Source organism: Podarcis gaigeae, assembly GCF_964106915.1.
Source record: "Podarcis gaigeae genome assembly, chromosome: 10".
NCBI classification, from domain to species: Eukaryota; Metazoa; Chordata; class Lepidosauria; order Squamata; family Lacertidae; genus Podarcis; species Podarcis gaigeae.
In genome coordinates, this window is record NC_139686.1 from 23,435,548 (window position 1) to 23,457,675 (window position 22,128).

At 43.0% G+C, this 22,128-nt stretch overlaps 1 protein-coding gene across 5 annotated transcripts in view; it reads left to right on the top strand.

The window, feature by feature from the left end:
* TBXAS1 (thromboxane A synthase 1) overlaps window positions 1–22,128 on the top strand; it is a 297,489-nt gene that overhangs the window by 116,062 nt on the left and 159,299 nt on the right. For all 5 annotated transcript variants that reach the window (XR_014555605.1, XM_083700528.1, XM_083700529.1 and 2 more), the window contains exons 7-9: window positions 15,408–15,496; window positions 17,241–17,389; window positions 20,477–20,607. Coding sequence is in view for 4 of the 5 variants with exons in the window: in XM_083700528.1 (XP_083556654.1) it covers window positions 15,408–15,496; window positions 17,241–17,389; window positions 20,477–20,607 (369 nt within the window). In the remaining variant the exon portion in view is untranslated. The remainder of the gene's footprint in view (window positions 1–15,407; window positions 15,497–17,240; window positions 17,390–20,476; window positions 20,608–22,128) is intronic.

Sequence of the window (22,128 nt, forward strand, 5' to 3'; positions counted from 1 at the left end):
GAGTTTTCGTTTGTGAATTCTTTGTCCCATTTGTCTATGCCAGGCATCCCCAAACTCAGCCCTTTGGATGTTTTGGGACTACAGTTCCCATCATCCCTGACCACTGGTCCTGTTAGCTAGGGATGATGGGAGTTGTAGTCCCAAAACATCTGGAGGGCTGAGTTTGGGGATGCCTGGTCTATGCTCGCTGAGAACCCAGTAAACTTTGGCTCCTGACATCTCTACAGATTGCAAAGGAGCAAATTTTGTGACACTGGAAACCTGGAAATCTCCCGAGGGTACGAGAGCTGGAAAGCTAGGTCAGTTTGCAACCAGAGAGCAAGTTATGTAAAATAAAATTGCCCTGCATGGTTGGGATAGCAATATTTGGTTAGCATTCCTGGATTGTTTTGGTTAGAACTTGATGGTGATATTTCTCTCATTGCCTGCATTTTGGGGGGGTCTGTCGTTTGTTTTTATATAACCGTTCAAGAATGCAATTGTGTGAGAGCAGGCAGCGGTGACTGGTTTGGGAGGTACTTTATTTAATGTAGTTTAGCATACCACTTCAATAGCATGTGTGGGAGGTCAAGGGACAATTATTTGGCATTATGAATAAAAGTCCATCTCCTCCAGATTGGTCTGCCCTGATTGACAGCTGCTTTAGGGCCTCAAGCAGAGGGGATTCTTTCCAGTAGTGGGTGGAGCAGGGATGTTTACCTGTTGTTGTATGCCATCCCAATCTCTCAATGGTGCAAGATTCCAGGGGTTCCAGCTGTGTTTCCTGTTGGAAATGAGACACAGCAGAGACAGTGGTGGAGGAGGGAGGGGTCCTATCCATTTGCTGTATCACACAGAGTTCCTTTGATCCATTGGCTTTCCTAATGGCTCATCACCCCAGGCTATATCCTGGACATAGGAAATTTTGCCTAGCTTGGTTAGCTCTTCACACATGTTATTTCCAGAGGATTTAGAAGTGTCTAGTACACAGCCTAATGCACAGAGTCTGGCTTAATAACATATTAGTCTGTCAACTCAGTTTTCACACTCCAAGCATTGATTAAATTCTAACACATGATGGACCTAGAACTTTAGGGTGACTTGCACCTACAAACTCATTACACTAATATTACTATTATAACATACTATCATATACTATTATATAATATATTATATAAGTTGTTTATTTTAAAGTTATTGTGATGTTTTTTAAAAAAATGGATCAGATTGTTACTATTAATGTTTGATGTTTTATTATGTATTGGAAGCCACTCAGAATGGCTGGGGCAAACCAGCCAGATGGGTGGGGGATAGATAGATAGATAGATAGATAGATAGATAGATAGATTATTATTGTTGTTATTATTGTTATTATCATCACTGATATTACTACAGTAAGTGTCAGGAACACTAATATTACTACGGGGTTGTTGTAAGGATGGCAGCTAGACAGCCCCTGTGAACTACTTGGTATATTATTGTTCTCCTCATGCTACTTTTAAAAACAAATGTGCACTTTCTCATTGTCTTGTATCTCATCATGTGTGCCAGTGTGTACTTCTATCTCATGAAAATAGATCTATCAGGGTCTACTGGTAGATCTCTGGGTGATTTTTGGTAGATGGGCAACAGTTCTGGGATTCCAGTTGTTTAACAATAGCAGCAGTAATAGGGCCTTTCACACCCAAATTAAGTTGCTGGAATGAAGGAAGTGAACCAGAAGTCTATTTTCATTTGAAAGGACTGTGAGCTCAGTTAAATCCTGGGACTGAAAACGTGTTCATTTAAAGAAACCCTGTTCTTTAATTTGAACTGCATGTCTTTTGCACAAGGCTCTGGTTGGCAGATCTTGTTCTTGTAAGAAAGCAAAACCAAAATAGATCTGAGAAGCATGAAGTCTGCCCACCCACCGTCTAGCACATGACCAGTCCAGACAGTATAGCAGCTTCATGCATGCCAGCGGAGCTTTCTCTTTTTCAGCTGTGGCAGAGTGGCTGTTTCCCCATATGATTGTGGGGCTCCATCTGCTGCATGCAGAGGACTCTGGATTGCAGCTTGCAGCTTCAAACTAACACAGTAGCCATGGTTATAGTTTGCATGTACCCTGGTACAGTTCCGTTGGCTCAATACCTATTTTATTCATACCAACACAGGAATGCTAATAGGAAATACACCTTTCTGGCAAAAGTGGAGCCCTGGGCAGTGCTGGTAATTTATTTTTGCTTTCATGAGTAACCTGACCTTAACCATTGCCTGCCACAGGAAAAAAAGTTTTTGCTGTCTCCCTTACTGATCATTGCAGAGTTATGAGCTCTCTTTCACATATAATGCACGCAACACTGAAACAGAGTGCATGTTTGTGTTTGATAGTTGTTATTTTTTTATTCTAATAGCAATAAGTTGCTAGAATATAACAGAGCTGCAAGGCAGATTCTTCAGACTGGACAGGAGTTATTTTAGTATTCCAGTGTGGCTGATTTCTCCATACATTTTTCAAGCAGTGTGAGACTCAAACTTCCAGCAACTCTTGATTAAAATCCAGAGTAATGCCTCAAAATTCATCCCTGAAAGGAAGGTGGAATTCTCTCCTTTTATAATTTTAGGCTCAAAAAGTAAACACATTCCTCATTCCAGTGCCTGTTCTTCGGTTGTAAAAATTTTCCACTGGTCAGAAGCCTGTGTTGTTTTGACATGCTGCTGTCGAAATCCACAGTAGCATCTAAATGTGTCTGGCTCCTTTAGCTCTATAGACAGCTGTTGCTTAGCAACACCAGCTGTCACCTCCTTATTATGGTAAATTCTAATTGGCCATAAGCCTGGCACGGACTCCTGATTAATCAGAACTGACAATATCATTGGTTATGCACCTAGACAACTGACTCTGTTTCCTCCCCCCCCCCACACGTTTGATAGCAAATTTAATAAATCCTTAGGATTTTAAGGGTGTGTGAATGTGTTTGGGTGTGTGAACAATAAATCCAAAGGCCTCTTCAGTAAATGAGGCTGGGGGAGCCGAAAGAGAGAGTTTTGCTTTGCCTTGGCAGAAATTAATCTCCCTTACTGTGGGTCATCATTGGCACAGGGAAAATCCTCTAGTTTTACTTCTGTTTTTATACCTAATGAAAGATAAGGCCCCTGGTATGTGCAGAGCAACCCCTGCCGGCATGAGTCAGACATACTTTAGCTGCACAAATGGTTCCTTGGACATTGTGCTTTGCAGGGATGGATGTCTGTGTTTCCTGAGTTAATTATTTAAAGGAGAGAAGGGAGCGCACGCTGTTGGGTCTCATGCTGTATGGCTGTTCAGGGGCAGTACCAACTGCTAGCAAGGGAGAGAGAGCGGAGACTTGTACAATTGTGTTGAAACAAGCAGCAGTGACAACAGCAGAGTCTTGCGGCACTTCAATATTTGTTATGGCATAAGCTCTGGTGAACGGGAGTCCACTGCATCAGATGCAGCAGGCACTCTAGTTCATGAAACCTTATGCCATAATAAATGTGTTACTCTTCAAGCTGCCACAGGACTCTTTTTCGGTGTTGCTGCCACAAGCTAACACAGCTCCCTCTCTGTAAACAGTTTGGGTTTGGTTCTTGTTGTGCTTGTTGTTGTTTTGTTACGGTAACAGTTCTATTCTTAGCTCCCTGTTTTAAATTAGGAATAGAGGAAACTGCTTTATACTCATTCAGACTCTGGGTTCATCTAGGTCTATATTGCTTACACTGACTGGCAGTGGCTCTCCAGGGTTTCCGGCAGGGGCCTACGCCAGGCCTACCTGGAGATGTTGGGGATTGGAGCTGGAATCTCTTGCATGCAAAGTAGTAGATACTCTGCCACTGAGCTATTGCGCTATTGCCCCATTCCCCAATTCTGTGTATTTTGCCAGTCAGCAGGATATTCTAGTTTGTAGCAAATGGGGGTCTCCCCTCCCTTTTGCCGTAAATACTGGCAACAGAGAGTGGAGAAACCAAAACAGTGATTCAAGCACACACCAAAGTATATCTGATGTGCCATTTTCTTCTTCTTTTCAGAAGCATTCAATTCCCCATGCAGAAAGTCCCCACAAGTAACCACTACTTTTATTCTGGAGAGCCAGTGTGGTGTAGTGGTTAAGAGCGGTAGATTCGTAATCTGGGGAACCGGGTTCGCTTCCCCGCTCCTCCACATGCAGCTGCTGGGTGACCTTGGGCCAGTCACACTTCTTTAAAAAGTCTCTCAGCCCCACTCACCTCACAGAGTGTTTGTTGTGGGGGAGGAAGGGAAAGGAGAATGTTAGCCGCTTTGAGACTCCTTAGGGTAGTGATAAAGCGGGATATCAAAGTGAAACTACTACTCTTCTTCTTCTTTTTCTTCTTCTTCTTCTTCTTCTTCTTCTTCTTCTTCTTCTTCTTCTTCTTCTTCTTCTTCTTCTTCTTCTGCCAACATGAGTGAGATTGGTACTCACCTATGCTGCCGCCTGAAGCAGCCCTAAAAATGGCTTCTCCTCCTTTTTGTATCCCCCCCATTTTTCTGTTTTCTAAAATGCAGGTTTTACATTTGCAGGTTTAAGGAACCTTTTAATAGTGCTAATGCTGTATGAGGGAGCCTTTGCCATTTAAATTCAGGTGATATCGTTGCCTGTTCCTGAAAAGAGCCCTCTGTCTAAAAACACTGTCCTGTATAGCAGTAGTGCTTATCTGAGTGACAAGAACATTAGACGTAAGAAGCAGAGGCGCCAAGCCAAAGGGGCCATTTTTGAGGGGAGGGGAAGGGAGGCATCGCTAGGGTAGGGGGCAAATGTTGTCCTTGCACAGGGTGCCATATTGCCTAAGTCCATCCCTGTAGGAAGAGCCCTGCTGGGTTAGGTCAAAGGCCCATGGGGCTCACCCTAGATGGTGCCAGTGGGAAGCTCACAAGCAAAACATGGCTGAAATAACCCACCATCCTTTCCCAGCAACTGGTATTCAGAATCAAGGATAGACTGCCTCTGATCCTGGAGGTAGAATATAGCCATCATGACCTTGAGCCATGGATAGCCTTATCTCTGTTAATTTCCCTTTTAAAGCCTTATAAAATGGTGCCCATCACCACATAATGATCATCACCTTGTTGAAGTGATAGCAGCATGTAAGAGGGTGGCATCAGCAGACTCAGGGATACTCTGAACTTTACAGAAGTACATTCCCCCCCCCAAAAAAATCTGTAGGACAAAAAACACCCCTATGAGGACTGAGCATCCTCAGAAGCCACTAAATGCTGCATCTATGGGGCATGAGAAATGGGGGGATATGGGGGAGTGAAAAGGATTTGTCCTAAAGGAAGGCATGTCTGGCTGGCTTGAGCACTGCATAGCAGCACTCCACACTCCCACAATTTGTTGATAGTCCCACCGATCTAAAACTTTTTCTAAATGAAACTTCTCTATTAAAAAAATGTATGAAGACTAAATATGAACTGATCTGTCACAGGGTGTGAGTATTTTCCTTTATTATATGAACCAAGAAACTCAGCTCTTATGATCTGCATTTATACGTACACATTTTTGGCAACGTGAAACACCACAATGTGTCCTAAAGCAGAAGTATAGCTGAGGGTTGTGGTTTGAGGAGTTTTAACTCCTCTCATTTTGCCTGGCTACTACTTGGTTTAGAAGCCAACCCCAAATTTCTCCCCCAAAATCAATATTTGTCCATTTCTGTAATTCCTCCCCTCGCTTTTATCCTCTTGCTGTCAATCGCTCCTGCTGTAGCTAAACTAAGTTCTACAAAACTGATGAAGTGCTTATGTCTATCGCTCTCTCACACACATGCTTAAAAAATTGTGTTTTTGTTCTGAGTGTTCGTACTTATGAATTGGTGCAATCAGCTTTTACCCCTTCCTACCTATCTTGGTCAAAAGAACTCAAGTGACATGGGGTGGCGGTTTCTTTGACTCATGGTGTGAAAGTGTTAAATGCTTGGCTCAGTACGTTCCATGGCTTGGGTTCAATACAGTACATTCTGTGGTTCAGGGGTGCAGGCTGTTCCTTATGCCAGCTCTTCAAATTGCACAAGGCAGTTAAACAGCATCATAAAGCCCTTTTCTTACTTAGCAATTCTTGCTTTTGTACTGTATAGAACAACTGCGGGGAGAGAGGGGCAGCAGTCTGCCCTGCTTTTCAGTGGTTCATGCACAGCTTCTTTTCACCATTTTGTGTTGTGGCAACGTGCAGCGCAACACCAGACTGTTGCACCTTCAGACTAAACAGACTGAACAAATCCCAGTCGAAGCATGATTAAATGCTACATGGAGTTTAGAGTTTGGGGTGCAAACAAACAAACACAAAATTCTGTGAACCAAATGTGCTTATGGGTTCTATTTATGCTGCCCAATCTTTCTTTTTGCAGCCTTGCCTGCTGACTTAAGAAGCCAGAAGCCCGTCTGACACACTAATTGATGTGTTTTTTCAGAACAGGCTCATGTGTGCAATGATTTTGACACGAACAAAGAAAATTTGAGGGGGGTACGCTGTTTCTTGAGCATCCAGCCTATGCAACCAACACATACCCTGGCGATATGGTCTATAACTATCCTTCTTGAAACTCATTTTCTTTTCCTTTTTTCCTTGACAGAGTAGAGGCGAGGCAGTAAAGCAGCTTGCTTGGTTTAAAACATAGAAACATTTCTTCACTACTCTGTGAACCAGCCAGTCATCACTCTTGCACAAATGTAGCTTTCTATGATAGAAATCAACTGAAGCCGTGTTGCCAAGCAGGTAGAATCTTCTGTGGGCGTAGGAGATATTTTGTTTAGAGCCTCAAGTTGGCAGATCCTAAAGGCCCCCATCTTGCTTCTCCCCACACACCCTGCCACAGCCTCCATAAGGGTATGCTGTTACTAGGAAATCCACAAAACATGCTTGTGGAATTTTACTTCCTTTGCTGTTGGGTTAAAAACAAGTACTGGCAGAAGCCAAGCATGGAAAGTTTCAACCAGAAAGGTTAAAGTTTGACAATAACATGGGGGAACAGAAAACAGCGAATTGTGTATGTGAAAAGTTGAGCAACCTTCGTAACAGGAACGATTAGGCATGTTGGCTTTGCAAAGCAAATAATATTTATCTTCCAAACTTTCCCAAGGATTTCAAAGCATTAGAAGGAAGATAAGCTTATGAAGAGATAGAGGAGTATTTATTTGTTGGATCTATATTCATATGAAGGGTGGGGAACCTGTGCCCCCCTCAGATGTTGTTGGATTCCAGTTTCCTTCAGCCCTAGCCAGCATGTTCAGCAATGATGGGAGGTGTAGTCCAACTCTTCCCTACCCTTAATTTATTCACTACTTTATCAGTAATTCCTCCCCATCATGGTTCAGGCAATAAAATACGCAGCATTAAAAACACAAATATATGAGCTGCTTGAAAAAGAATTAAAAAGGAATCATGAATGCAATCCTAGAAGCAGCAGGAAGATACAAATAACACAGTTTCTGAGTTTAAAAGCCTAAGGAAATAAAATGTTATTTTACCTGGCACCTAAAACTTCAGAGTGCATGTCTGCGTGGGGTTGCCATATGTCTTCTTTTTCCAGGACACGACCTCTTTTTCATGGGTAGAGTTGTCATAGCAATCCATAGTTAAAAGTAGAAGTTGGCAAATGTGTCCTCTTTTTTGCTCTTCAAAATATGGCAACCCTACGCAGTCCCAGGCATTGCAAAGAGGGGGGCATTGAAAGCCAGGACACCAGTGTGAAGAAGGCCCACTTCCTGGTCCCCACTGAAGCATCATCGTCAGCATCAGTCCTAAGTCCTCAGAGCACTTTTTAAAAATTTACCGTATATACTGCCCTTCCTGTTAAAGGAGCCCAGGATGGCAAGCATATCAGTGCTAAAGTAATGCAATTTAAAACGTCTAAAATCAATTCCATACATTGTAAATATGTGTATGTAAAAAGGGGAAAACAATTCCAGTAGACATGCAGACTGGGATAGAGATCTCTGCTTAAAAGACTTATTGAAAAAGGAAGGTCTTTATGAGGTGCCAGAAAGTCAGTAGAGACTGTGCCTGTCTAATATTTAATGGGAAGGCATTCCAAAGGGCAGGTGCCACTACACTACACACAGTATCACAAAAACCCTTACAACTGCTGGGTGAGTTAAGTCACATGATTATCCCTGTGTCACAATTTTTTAGAGGGTTTAAGACAGAAAGGTATTGGCTTTCCTAAGGCCACAAAACACATATGCTGCTACCACCCCCCATCTCTCTGCAAACTTGTAAAATAAAATTGGACGTTAACGATTAGATTAATATCTAACTGCAACCTACTAACTGCAACCTATTACTAAAATATTGCAATGTTAGAAATGGAAGGAAATACTGTTGATAATATATTCATAAATTCAGCCAGTACAGCTGCAGAAAATTAAGTCACGCCGGACACATTTCAGTACGCATAAACCTGAGCGGCAGTACTGTTGACAGTTCAGTGCATAATATAGTTATGGCACAAAATATTCAGAGCAGAGTGATGGGTAAATGTATGTCTTCCGTGGCCTCGATATTTGGCTTTCCACAAATGGTAAAGGTAAAGGTAAAGGTACCCCTGCCCGTACGGGCCAGTCTTGCCAGACTCTGGGGTTGTGCGCCCATCTCACTCAAGAGGCCAGGGGCCAGCGCTGTCCGAAGACACTTCCGGGTCATGTGGCCAGCGTGACATCGCTGCTCTGGCGAGCCAGAGCTGCACACGGAAACGCCGTTTACCTTCCCGCTAGAAAGCGGTCCCTATTTATCTACTTGCACCCGAGGGTGCTTTTGAACTGCTAGGTTGGCAGGTGCTGGGACCGAGCAACGGGAGCGTACCCCGCCGTGGGGATTCGAACTGCCGACCTTTCGATCGGCAAGCCCTAGGCGCTGAAGCTTTTACCCACAGCGCCACCGGCGTCCCTTTCCACAAATGAGTTGTAGGAATAAGGTGTGGCTGGAACTGTCTCTTCTCTCCCTTCTCCCTTATTTTGGCACCTGGTAAAAACCTATGGTTTTCCTAGTAGTGATGTATGGAAGTGAGAGCTGGACCATAAAGAAGGCTGATCGCCGAAGAATTGATGCTTTTGAATTATGGTGCTGGAGGAGATTCTTGAGAGTCCCATGGACTGCAAAAAGATCAAACCTATCCATTCTTAAGGAAATCAGCCCTGAGTTCTCACTGGAAGGACAGATCGTGAAGCTGAGACTCCAATACTTTGGCCCCCTCATGAGAAGAGAAGACTCCCTGGAAAAGACCCTGATGTTGGGAAAGATGGAGGGCACAAGGAGAAGGGGACGACAGAGGACGAGATGGTTGGATAGTGTTCTCGAAGCTACCAGCATAAGTTTGACCAAACTGCGGGAGGCAGTGGAAGACAGGAGTGCCTGGCGTGCTCTGGTCCATGGGGTCACGAAGAGTCGGACACGACTAAACGACTAAACAACAACAAAAAACCTGGGCAGTTGAAGGATACTATTCTTGGAAATAGGTACCCCACTGTGCTATTTTAAAGGATTTTTAGGCCTAAGGATCTGTGGTTTTATAAACTATATGTGATTCACCCCCCCCCCACTTGTGATACAAAAATCCAAGGTGGGTTTTTGTTTTGTTCTTTGTTTTTATTGTACGACGTCCAATTATGGTGAAGATGAATAAATGAAATAAACTGAATCTGTGACAGAATGAAGTAGGCCTTAAAGGGGGGGGGGGGGGCGGACAACGACATTCCCTGTCAGAGCTAGCTGACCAAGATACTTTGGCACCTGAGGCAGAAAATCCTCTCACCGAATCTCCGAATTAAAGTTAGGCTCTCAGACGTATATAAGCGTATTTGAAAATGTTAACCTGTTGGGTTTCCAGTACAGATAGCAATGCCCACCCCCTACCCCTTGAAAGGTTTCTGGGAGTGAAGTTACTTTGAGATGTTCGGATAAAATTTACTTGCATATTCCACAGTGTCCTCATGTAAGTGTTTGCCAACATACTTCAAACCCTGCAAGAAAGTGTGTTTAAGAATGAATGTTTGATTACATTGTACCAAGCTACAAGGTTGCTCTGTTTAGCGTTGTGAGAGAGAAGAGAAATAAATACAGGTGGGAAGATTCTGTAGCTCTAGAACCCTTGTCAGGTTTGATAAATAACTTTGTTCCCCTTTTCAGCTGACACCATCCAAAGACTATTGATTTTTATTTCTCCTGATAGTGCTGCTGTGCTCTTGTCACCTCTTATCTCCCTCCCTCCCTCCCTCCCTCCCTCTGTGTAGCCCTCCCTGGTACTCTCTTCTGAAAGCAAAAAATGTACGGTGAACCTTGCACAGTCCTAAGCTGTTGGTGCAAATGGCTGTTTTCATTCTTCTACCTGAAGGGGGTTAGGGAGCTCAATGTGTAATGTATTAACTGAAGAGAAAAACCACTTTAAGGAAAAAAAAATAAAAGAGATCAACACATTTGCTTCATTCATTTGCATTTACCGGAACAAATAAAATTTTAGAAGATGCTCAGGAATGGCTCTTAAGTTAGAAAAGAGGTGAGCAATTTGTTTCGCAAGGTGGACGGGAGGGCTCATTTGAAAATGTATTATCCTTAGTTAGAGGACTGCAGGTAATTTGAATACTGTAGGACCACATAATTCAAATTATTTCGCACATGATGTAGTTACGGTCATTCTTTCCCCCCCAGGTGGATAGAAGTTCTAGGGTGCAATGCTGCTTATCCAGGAGCTGCTGCTGCAAGGCTGTCAAGGGGAAGGGAGGAATTTCCACCTTTACTTATATGTTCCAGGTGGCCTTGCACTGCACTGTGTAAATGCAAGCTCATTGGCTGGATTTCTACCACTGGCCGGATGTAGGTCACTGGCATCAGTAAGGGTGGCTACCTAGTTAGCCACTGTACCTCCTGCCACCCCTGTTGCTTCCTGGCATTTAATAGGGTGGGGATTCCTCTCCCTTGATCACACAACATCAGCTATTCCGGCCAAGAACAAGTGCAATGTATTGCTGTGAGTTTGATCAGCTTGGATGAAACATTGGGTCCACTCAGTGGCGAGGTGGGACAAGGGCAACCCACAGGGCGGTAAGCCCAGGCTAAAATTGTTAGGGGCACAAAATTTCAACACCCAGCGCTGTCTCAATATAACTGCACACTTCCATCACTTGGCTCCACTGAAAACAGCTACTCCATGCAAACCAGGAAGTGACCTCTCCAGACAACGGAATGACTCTTCTTATTTCTGCGGCTGTGATCTTCTAGGTGACGCAGACTCTGTTAGGCAGTTGAATGTGCATATGTTCTCCTTCTGTTACTCTCCCTCCTACCCACCCCTCCACGCAGTCCCAGGTGCTGGCAGCCCATGCTACACCACTGGGTTCACTTCCAGAACCCGTGAGCCTGTACCTGTGATGGTAGAAGGTATAAGAGGAAGCCTGTCAAGGTAGTGGCTTTGGTTGGCAACTAAGTACCATGATTTAGCATATGCAAAGAATTTGCTCTGTGCTATAGAAGCAAATGGGGATGCAGGTGGCGCTGTGGGTTAAACCACAGAGTCTAGGACTTGCCGATCAGAAGGTCAGCGTTTGGAATCCCTGTGACGGGGTGAGCTCCCGTTGCTCAGTCCCTGCTCCTGCCAACCTAGCAGTTCGAAAGTATGTCAAAGTGCTAGTAGATAAATAGGTACCGCTTCAGTGGGGAGGTAAACGGCGTTTCCGTGCACTGCTCTGGTTCGCCAGAAGCGGCTTAGTCATGCTGGCCACATGACCCGGAATCTGTACGCCAGCTCCCTCAGCCAATAAAGCGAGATGAGCGCAGCAACCCCAGAGTCGGTTATGACTGGACCTAATGGTCAGGGGTCCCTTTACCTTTATAGAAGAAAAAGGGTGTAAATAAAACCATACATCCCAAATACACCTCTTTCTGCTCTGACCTTCGTTACAAGGATATTGAGTCCTAAGCCCAGAACCCCTGGAGTCTCTCACATCTCAGAGATTGGGGTGGCATGTAACAGTATCATCAGCTGAAAGTCTAGGGGACACATGGAGACCCTAAGGAGTATCAGCTACCCACGCAAATGCAAAAGAGGGGTGGGCGTAACTGTGGAAATAGAACTTGCTGGAAATAAACTTTGTGAATATTTTCCCTCTTCTCCAGACTAAACGTGTCCAACTCTCTCACCCATTCCTCATAAGACTTGGTTTCCAGACTGTTATTTTATTGCTTGCCCTCCTCTGCACACGTTCCAGCTTTTCAATATCCTTCTTAAACTGTGGTGCCCAAAACTGGGCACAGCACTCCAGGTTGGGTCTGTCCATGGTAGAATAAAATGGTACTATTACTTCCTTGATCTGGGCATTATACTCAAAGGTAGCAATTTTATTCTGTTATTAACAATCATATTGCTGCAGCGCAGTTTTGTAGATAACCATTTTTAGAATTAAAACAACATTTGATTAGAAGATCATGGTGCTGACATTAGAGTGGCATAAACAAGCACTCCTGTAAAATGCCCATATGAAGAATGAAGTGCCAAGGCATGTACTGGCAGGATTATGCCATAATGTTTTTGACACCAACAGACTCCTGCAGTCTTGTTTGGCAGAACTTTGGTGCCGAGACAGCAGTGACATGAGATAATTGGCAGATCAAATATTTTCAGTGAGCATATTGCTTATGTTTTATTTTGTTATGTCATAAACAGCCAATCCAAATGCCCAGAAGTTGAGATCATTTCCCCTCCATGGACAGGTTATTTGACTCCTGCATGCTGTCTGGCAAAACCCAAGGTCTAAAATGGGAAATGCACAATAGGTAACAATGACATCATTTTTGGACTGTCCTGGTCCTGTTAGTGACAGCATGCGAGCTTTCCGTCTGTTGAAGTGTTTGTCAAGCAAGATGATTCTTGTGAAATTTGATATCCTATCATCTTTCTTCCCCTCCCCCTTTTCTTCTTAAAAAGTAAATTATGATTGTTTCCTGTTCTGGAAATAAGATTGACTGCGAGTAATTCTTGAGCTGTCAGGGAGCACTGTAGGATAGGCATCTTTGCCAGGAAGACACGACTGGCAGATGAAAAGGGATGATTATGGAAACGTTTAAAAGGGGTCAGCTGGAAGAGAGCCAGGGCAAGGATAACTAAAACAAAAGAAAAACAGTAAGCTAGCAGCATGCTACTGTGGGTGGCAGGCAAATTAAAATGATAGGGAAAGAGGAGAATCATTTGAGGCAGTGGGGTGTCCCAGGTCCACAAGGAAGAGGCACAAAGGAACTGAGAGCCTGTAGAAGAATAAGGGGTTGCGCATTGGCTAAACCAACCAATCAAGGAGCAGATTAACACACGGCACTACTCCTTCATCCCACAACCCATTGGTCTGTGTGCACAAACTCTACACACTTATAGCCCAGGTCTTTGTGTTATACTATTGCACCAAGTTAGCAGCCGCCGGATCATTATTGTGAAACGTAAATTTGTGATTTTGATGTTTTAGGTTTTTTATAATAATGGCATTTTGTATTTTATAATTTTATTATGGCTTGTTCAGTGCCCTAGGGTTCTTTGATGAAGGGTGGTCTATACGTGAAAATAACACTAATATTAATGATATATTATATGTGCCTAGGCTCCTCAGCATGATTGGAAGACCCTGCTTTTTGCAGGGTTCTCAAATATGTATCTATGGAAAAGGCCCATAGCTTACTGGGAGAGCATTGATGGTGCATGCTGAAGTTCTGAGGTTCAGCCCCTGGCTGGGATTGGTAGGGCTGGCAGAGGCCACCGTCTGAAATTCTGGAGAGATGCAGTCAGTGTAGACAATACAGAGATACATGGACCAATGGCTTGACTTGGTATAATGCATGTTCCTTTGTACGCAAATAACTGATCAAAGTGCAGAAGATGAAGCGGTGAGTTTGATCCTTCTCCTCTCTGTGTCAAGAACTCCATAAGAGCCTGATGGATCAGACCAAAGGCCTATTTAGCAGAATATTTTGTTTTCCAGCTGCTACCAGTCAGATGCCTCTGTAAAGGTCACAAGCGGGAGATTAGGGTGACAGACTTCTCTCACCACTGTTCCCTATTAGCTGGTGATTCAGAGGCATGCTTACTCCGAACCATCATGATTTGTACCCATTGATAGCTTTGTACGCCATGGGTTTTTTATTATTTAATTTATTTCATTTTAAAAAGACCTCAAAACTGTTTTCCTTAATTCCATTTTTTAAAGCCATCTAAGATACACAACCATCACCTTTCCCAATGGTGCCATTTTATTGCTGTCTGGAGGGGCTATACCAAAACAAAGGCAGGATGAAAACATTTGTGGTATAAAAAGTTACCCAGGAGAGGTTGACAGATAACAGGGCAGACTTGTAGAAAAATTCCCTCCCTTTATCTGATGGCAGCAAGTTGTTTATATGGGGGTGGGAGGCAGTTGAGCAGAGGAATGCACTCTTACGTTAGCAGAGAAATCCTTTCCCTCAGATGGATGGACGGAGGGTGGCTGGGAGGGGGCTGTCATCGGCCCCATATAAGCTTCTAGAAGGTCTAAACAGGGCGTATTAAATATAAGAAAACCTGCTTGGCTGAGCTGAGGAGGGAGTCCGCAGTTCCTCCTTTTGAAAGTCAGAATTTGAGCTATGCAAATGAAGCTTTGGGGGATATCCCTTTCAGTTTCCAGATGTTCTAAGTGACAGTGCCACAGGCTAGCTAAAGGCAACTTAGCACTGGTCGCTGGTAAGCTAGTAGACAAATTAGCAGTGTTCTGACCATATGAGTTTTGGTACAGGCTTAGCAATGGCCAGTCAGCTGCTTGCTTAGTGTAAGCAATTGATCCTAGTTGAGAACACAAGTGGCAGAGCCTGTTCTTGCTTTCATGCAAAGGGATCTCTTTCTTCCTTCCTCTTCAAAGGTGGCAGAAGATGAGCTGTGCATGCGCTTGTCTTTGTGCTGATCGACAGAGGGCAGATCTGTGCCAAGGGCACGTAGAGCCCAGCATCTCCATGCCACATAACAAACTGGCAATATAGCAGCTGCTGCGCGCGCGCAAACACACACTCCCGCTCCTAGAGGCTTCTCATTTCCCATGGCAATTGCCCCTTCCAGCTTGGGGTAAACAGTTTGTACAACACTACAGTTACAGGTTCCATTTGTCAGGAATGTATCAGCCTATTCTCTCGTCCAAGAGCAGTGAGCAGCCACAACAGAAACAAGAAAGCAGGGGAACCATCTCCTGTGGCCATCAGTCTTGGACAGAGAGCATGTTATCACTGGAATGTGTATTTGTGTGTGTGTGTGTGTGCGCGCGCGCGTATGCACGTGTGTAAAACCTCCCTAAGAAAATGACTTTATCCACTGATTCAGGAGCTCCTGTGAGCACTTACCTTCTGCAGTATGCAATTAATGTAGAGAAATGTATTGTGTGTTTTTTAATTACACCGTGTGCATGTGCTCCTTTTTAGATGGTGCCGCTAATCAACCAGGCATGTGACATCCTGCTGAGTAACTTAAAGGTCTATGCAGATTCTGGCACAGCTTTTGACATCCAAAGGTACTTTAATAAATTAGAAGCGAGGGAAGTTTTTACAGGTACTTGATTTGCCAAGCTATTCTAAGTATGCAATTATTTTACAAATGGAGTTTTTAATTTTTCTGTCTTGATGTGGACACTGTCACTTTCAAATGATTATATCTGCCCCCCCATTCATTTTACTATAGCACAACATTTTAACAGTAGCAATTACAAGCAAAAGTAATTGAAGTGGAGTATCTACTCTGTAGCTGCCTGTAACATCCGTGGGGGGCAGGGGGAGAATGTTATTAGTGGCTGCATCCAGCCATCATGATAAACCATAGTTTATCCTGATAGGAGTGAGCCTAGGCAAGACTTGGGCTCACACACTCCCCTCCCTCTTTCTTCTCCTTTCCATGCCACAGTTACAGGGAAATTAGAATTTCGCTTCTATTTTTTAAAATTAATCACAGTTTAGCACCACATCTGAACCCTAAAGTGTGGTCCATCTTTAACTATGGTTTCTTGAAGCAATCCGTCTAACTCAGACCTGTTTGACAAAGATCCTTTCCAGTGTTAATTGAAAGCTTCCTTTTGCAGATTCTGCCTCTTTTATTGCTGCTTGTTGATTGTGGTTGGGGAAAAGATTGTGGTTGAGACAAGATTTTATGATACTCATTCAGTTTCCAGATGCAGCTCCTGATAAGCTAGTATATAACAGAACAGTCCTAAGAGTGGTCGGGGAGCCATGGAATAGGTGATCCTCTGTCACATCTGAGCCCTGCCAGTTCCTGCTGGCCAGGGCAGAAAATGGGGCATTTTCCTTTTTGCTGTGCTAGTTCCAGGCTGCTGCAGCAGAGAAGCTTCAATCAGGCCCCTCTTCAGGAAAGGTCCAGACTAAGATGCAGCACCACCAGTAACACTGCCAGCATAGCTTTTTCCTTGCTCTCACTTTTGGTGGATGCAGCAAGGGTCTCCATAGCAGCAGAGCCCAGCAGAGAAACACTTCTGCTGATACCCCCACCAGCTCTACAACGCAGGTAGTTAGGATTGTGCTCTGACTTAGCATAAAACTGACTTCCATTTTCCTATGTCAGCACTGACATGATGCTGCATGATGGGAGTGAAGAGTAAAAGCACAACCAAGTGAATTCTGTTAAGTGTGTGTGTGTGTGTGTGTGTGTGTGTGTGTGTGTGTGTTACATATGTATTGATATATTTTATTTCTCTGCACTCAGTACTGTATGCCTGATGACTGGCAGCTTAATGTGTAGACTGATTACAACATAATGTGTGCCATTTTAGGCCCTGTGTAAGATCTGCCTCTGGCGATATTTACGTTGGCCCATTCACAAATGCAATTATCCCTTGATGTTGCAGTCATCAGCAGATAAACACCTATGTGTGAATCAGCCCCAGAACCTTTGCAAAACTCAGATTCAGAAAAGGAGGAGTTTGTTGTGTTTAGAATTATTAGCAAGTATACATTCAATTTTGTAGTTTAAAAGTACAACTTCTTTACCATTTGTAAAAATGAAAGCTATAAATATTATTCTCAATCAACTTCAGAAGATAATGTGCTTAGTTTTTCATTTTATAAATCTATCCTGACATATCCTCCTGAAATGAATCTTTAAAAGGCTTGGCACATATAAAAACTCAAATTGTCTTAAATAGGCTCAGAAAAATAAACCCTAGGAGACAGTTTTGCAACAAAGGCAGAAACAGAAATGTGGGATGACAACACTGCAGTTTAACAGCAACCTTCTTAAATCTTTTACAGGAATTACAGTTGCTTTACCCTGGATGTTGTTGCTAGTGTGGCTTTTGGTACCCATGTGGACTCCCAGAAGAATCCTGAGGATGCTTTTGTTAAGAACACCAGAAGATTCTTTGAACTTTCATTATTTAAACCCATCTTAATCCTAACCAGTAAGTATAACATCACAGGGCTCTGTACATGGTCCAACTGTTCCTATTTTTTTCCTTAAACAATTGTTTGTTACAAACCAAAAGTTGTCCATGACAGTGGTTTAGAATGCAACAGGGAAAAAGAAAGACTATGCAAGGGCCTCAAACATGTGTAAAAGGAGAATGTATTAATACAGTGAAATTAAGGGTCACACACCTTTTTTGGACTAGTGGGTGCCCTAGAGAACAGTGTATAACATGAAATTCGATAATACAGTCATGGTGACATATCCCCCATAAATTTCCAACTAGAAAATGCTTAACCTGCCCCCCCAATGCCAACCCTAAACCAAAGATTAGGTTGTGAACCCACTTACTAGGGAGTAAACCCCTTTAAATACAAAGAGGCTTCTGAATAGATGTGTGTACTGTAACTACACAGTGAATTCTTAATTAGGGCCTGGGTTTAGGTCATGCAGAGCTAGAGATATGCCCAAACCGCTTTGCAAAGTTTTCACATTTGACTTTTTTTCCCAGGGAGGAGAGGGAGAAGATTCTTTAACACCCACCAACACTTATAGTTTAGTAGTATTTGCAGAAAATAACTTTTGGGGACCCTTTTATTTCAGACAAACCTTCCACATGAAAGATGTATCTTGGTTGCTAGGGAAAAGAAAGTGCAAACTACAGGGGTCCCTAGTTCTGCTGGATCTCTCAGTGGCCTTTGATACATCAGAAGTAGGAAAAGTACACTAAAAGGATACGTAAGTCCCATTGAATTCAATAGGGCCCATTCCTAGGTTAGTGGGTACAGGATTGCAGCCTAAGTAGATTAAAAAATGAGCTTGTTTATTTGTGTATGGCATTTGTGTGTTACCTCATATCATCAAGTTTTCTGGGCAGTTTACAGTAAGTAAGTAAAAATAATTTAAATACAGAATAATCATAAATCCATCAGATTAAAAGTTACATAAGTACCACAAGAAAACAAAAACTCACTGCACCCCAAAATTGAACACAGATTGAAAAATGGAGGCCAAAATGACATAGTTATTTAAGAGGCCTTGTGTGAACAAAAAGGTATTCACTAGGCACCAGAAACACAAGAAGGATCGCCCCAGGCAAGCATGCTTGGGAAGCCTGCTCCACAACTGAGGTGCTGGGATTGAAAAGGTCCTTTCTCTGGTGGTTATCCAGGGTAGCAATCATTCAGTACTGGGGGCACCTGTAGCAGGGCTTCAGAAGAGGATCTTGATGTTCAGGTAGGCACGCGAAGCATAGAATTGACTGGGGAAATGGTTAAAACAGATAATATATTCAGGTTATCATTTATTTGTTACTCCTTAAGACATTTATGGTGGTGATCCTCCCCCCCCCAAAAAAAAAAAATTGTAAAGAGCAGTAGAGTTCAAGAAGATTAGTTGCAATTATTTTTGTTTTTGATGTAACTAGCCATAACAGTGATATCAACAATAGGTGAGGGCTACAGTCCTATGCACTCTTACCACCAGCAGTGTAGCGTGGCCAGGTTTGGGTTGTTTTAAAAACTTAGGTGCTCCCTGTCAGTAACACTTGAGAGGGCTGAAATTCTCTTTATGTGGTAGCATTTACTAAAATGTGAAAGCAAAACCTGTGACTGCTTATCCCTTAACAACATCAAAGTAATGATGAGGCGCGTTGGAAACAAAACAAGAATTTTATTTATATGCAATCTATGAGGGTTAAAACTTAATGGATACTTGGATAAGGCAGAATACTTTGTTTCAGTCGCAATCACTTTACAGAATTAAATCAATAACTTTACTTAAGACTTCCACTTTAAACCTGTTTCTGATTAAACTGATTCCTCCTAAAATGGGTATTTGTTCTACTAAACCAGTAAAATGCTTCCAGCCCCTTGTAGGATCTTTTCTTTTCCCTCAAGGAAATAAACTTGCCCTGCCTAGCAAACCCCTAACCACCCAGGTAAAACCTTGGTAAGCCATTTCTAAATCTAATCCTGACTCTTACCAAGCACTACCTGACAGGTTAACTACAGGGTCTAATTTTTAACTCCACCCAGCCCTGCTTGGCTTCTGGGTATCCAGAAAGATGAACCCAAGGTCCGCCCAATCACACATTCATAGAATTGTGCTGCACTCCGCCTTTCTGTGTAGGTAGAGTTTCTCTCTCTCCATTTGACACACCTGTCTAGTATGTTAGTCCGTTTAATTGTTTATAATAGCCACTCAGTGTGTAGAATTGGAATTTATTGTTCTCCAGTTTAAGACAGTTAGCGGTTTACTATAGGAATCAATTGATCAAGTCTCAGATTTGTGCCATGCACACAACTCCAGCTTTATGAATATTATGCAGCAAGGTAGTTCCTAAGAAGGGAAAAATACTTCGGGGCAAATTCCTCATTTGAAAAAAACACACACCAGAAACATTTAGTGACCTTCTATTTAATGGTTCACTTAGTTAAAGGGTACATTTACACAAAACTTTCCTGCAGCCCCGAGACAAACCTTGTGATTGTCTCAAGCGTCTGTAGATACAGTTTGCTGCAGTTAGTCTCTTTGGAGAAGTATATATAAGCTTTAATAGGGCATTAAATGAGGCACCCTGCTTTCCAGAATGAAAAAGGATGATGGAAATTGAATTAATGTAACCTTCCAGTCACATTCTCAGAGCTGTCTTACCTTGCAGGTTGGTTTGTAAAGTGTATGTGTGTTTTTAAAGGCCTCATAATGAATTAAGTGTGCTATGGCATACATTGCAATGTTGCAGAACCCTGAACAAACATTGAATCCTATTTCTCTGTAGAACAGCCTTCCCCAACCTAATGCCCTCCAAATGATTTTGGACTTCAACTCCCATTGCCCAGCTCCAATATTGTAAATTAGGGAAATGTATGAGATGCGTCCTACAACCATGTGTTCATCTCAGTAATCGGAGTAATCTGAGAAAGTATATGTGACCCTCTAGTCAACAATGACAACATAGGAAAGCGGTAGTATTTTTTATTTTAAAAACTCTGAAAGGAAAGGAAATCCATATACTTAGGGGTTGTGGATATTTGCATTAATAGCTAATGATGGTTTGTTTGTTTTTCAAACTCTCTTAAAGTTGCATTTCCGTTCGTAATGGTCCCCCTGCTTCAGATTTTGCCAAATAAGAAACGAGATGAGGTGAATGGATTTTTTATCAATGCCATTAAGAATATGATTGCTTTGAGAGACCAGCAAGACCCAAATGAGGTAAGACTTCTTTATGGTAGGAAGAGCCATGCATGACCCAACCAAATTGTGTGCATTTAGTCCACTGCTTCCTACAGTGATTAATTTGTTGCCTCAAGGATAGACATGGGACGCGGGTGGTGCTGTGGTCTAAACCACAGAGGCTAGGGCTTGCCGATCGGAAGGTTGGCGGTTTGAATCCCTGCGACGGGGTGAGCTCCCGTTGCTCAGTCCCAGCTCCTGCCAACCTAGCAGTTCGAAAGCCCGTCAAAGTGCAAGTAGATAAATAGGTGGGAAAGTAAACACTGTTTCCATGCGCTGCTCTGGTTTCGCCAGAAGCGGCTTAGTCATGCTGGCCACATGACCTGAAAAAACTGTCTGCGGACAAACGTCAGCTCCCTCGGCCAGTAAAGCGAGATGGGTACTGCAACTCCAGAGTTGTCCGTGACTGGACTTAACTGTCAGGGGTCCTTTACCTTTTTTTTTTAAGGATAGATATGTTCAACTGGTCGACTGTGATTTTCCTAAAAACAGCTCACCAACTCTGGGCAATCCTCCTCCCAAAAAGCTCAACCAACCAATGACAATGGGTAGATCACTGCCAGTTTTTTTTATACTAGTAGATTGCAGTCTCTTGGGATTTGGACATGCCTACTCTAGAAAGCCCATAAGCAAGGCACAATGGCAGTAGCCTTTGCCTAATTTTTCACTCCCAGCATCCAGCATACTTCAGAATTATAGTGTCTCTGCTAACTGTAGAGATGATATCAAACGCAGCAAAGGCCTCAGTCCAAATTGCAAACTCTGTCTGCTTTAATGTGTTCAAAAATTTGGCTGATTATTTTGCTCTTGACTTCTACATGTTTTTGCACTTCTTGATGTACATTGCAACTGGAGCTGTGAAAAGGGTACAGAAAGTTCACTTTTCTGGTGACTCATATGTTCTTATTAAAACTAGTATTGAAAATTGCACTTAGAACTTGCAAAAATTTCCAACCCAGTAATTTTATCCATTTAAAAGCATGACATTTCTTCCAGTCTGGGTTTTTATTTTTTTTTGCTCTCTTTCTCTTTCTTTCTTTTGCCTCTTCTCTCTCTATGTGCTCCCTTATTATAGATATCTCTTTCCCTTTTGTCACTTTCATCCTTCATCATACCTTTGGTGCTGGAACACCCTCCCTGAACTTCTGCATGGCGTCACATCCTTCAGGCCACAGCTCAAACCTCATTTCTTCCATGAAGCCTTTAGCTTAATCTCCTTCATCTCCATCCCCAGCTGAAATGAACCATAAATACATACAACACCATTTGTGCATATTAAGGGTTCAGTAGTCTTGCTCTCCTTGCTATGGTGAGAGGGAAGCCAAGCTCTGGAAAGTGAAAAGAGTCTAAGGCTGAAGCTACACACCAAATCAAATCTACAGGACTGCATCCTCTCCTCAGCTTGCAAATGGAGACATGAGACAGGGCTGTGGGCTTGCCTCTGTACCCAAGGGGCATTCTGGGGTTGGCAGTGCCCATCAGGTTTGCACCTCCAGCTCT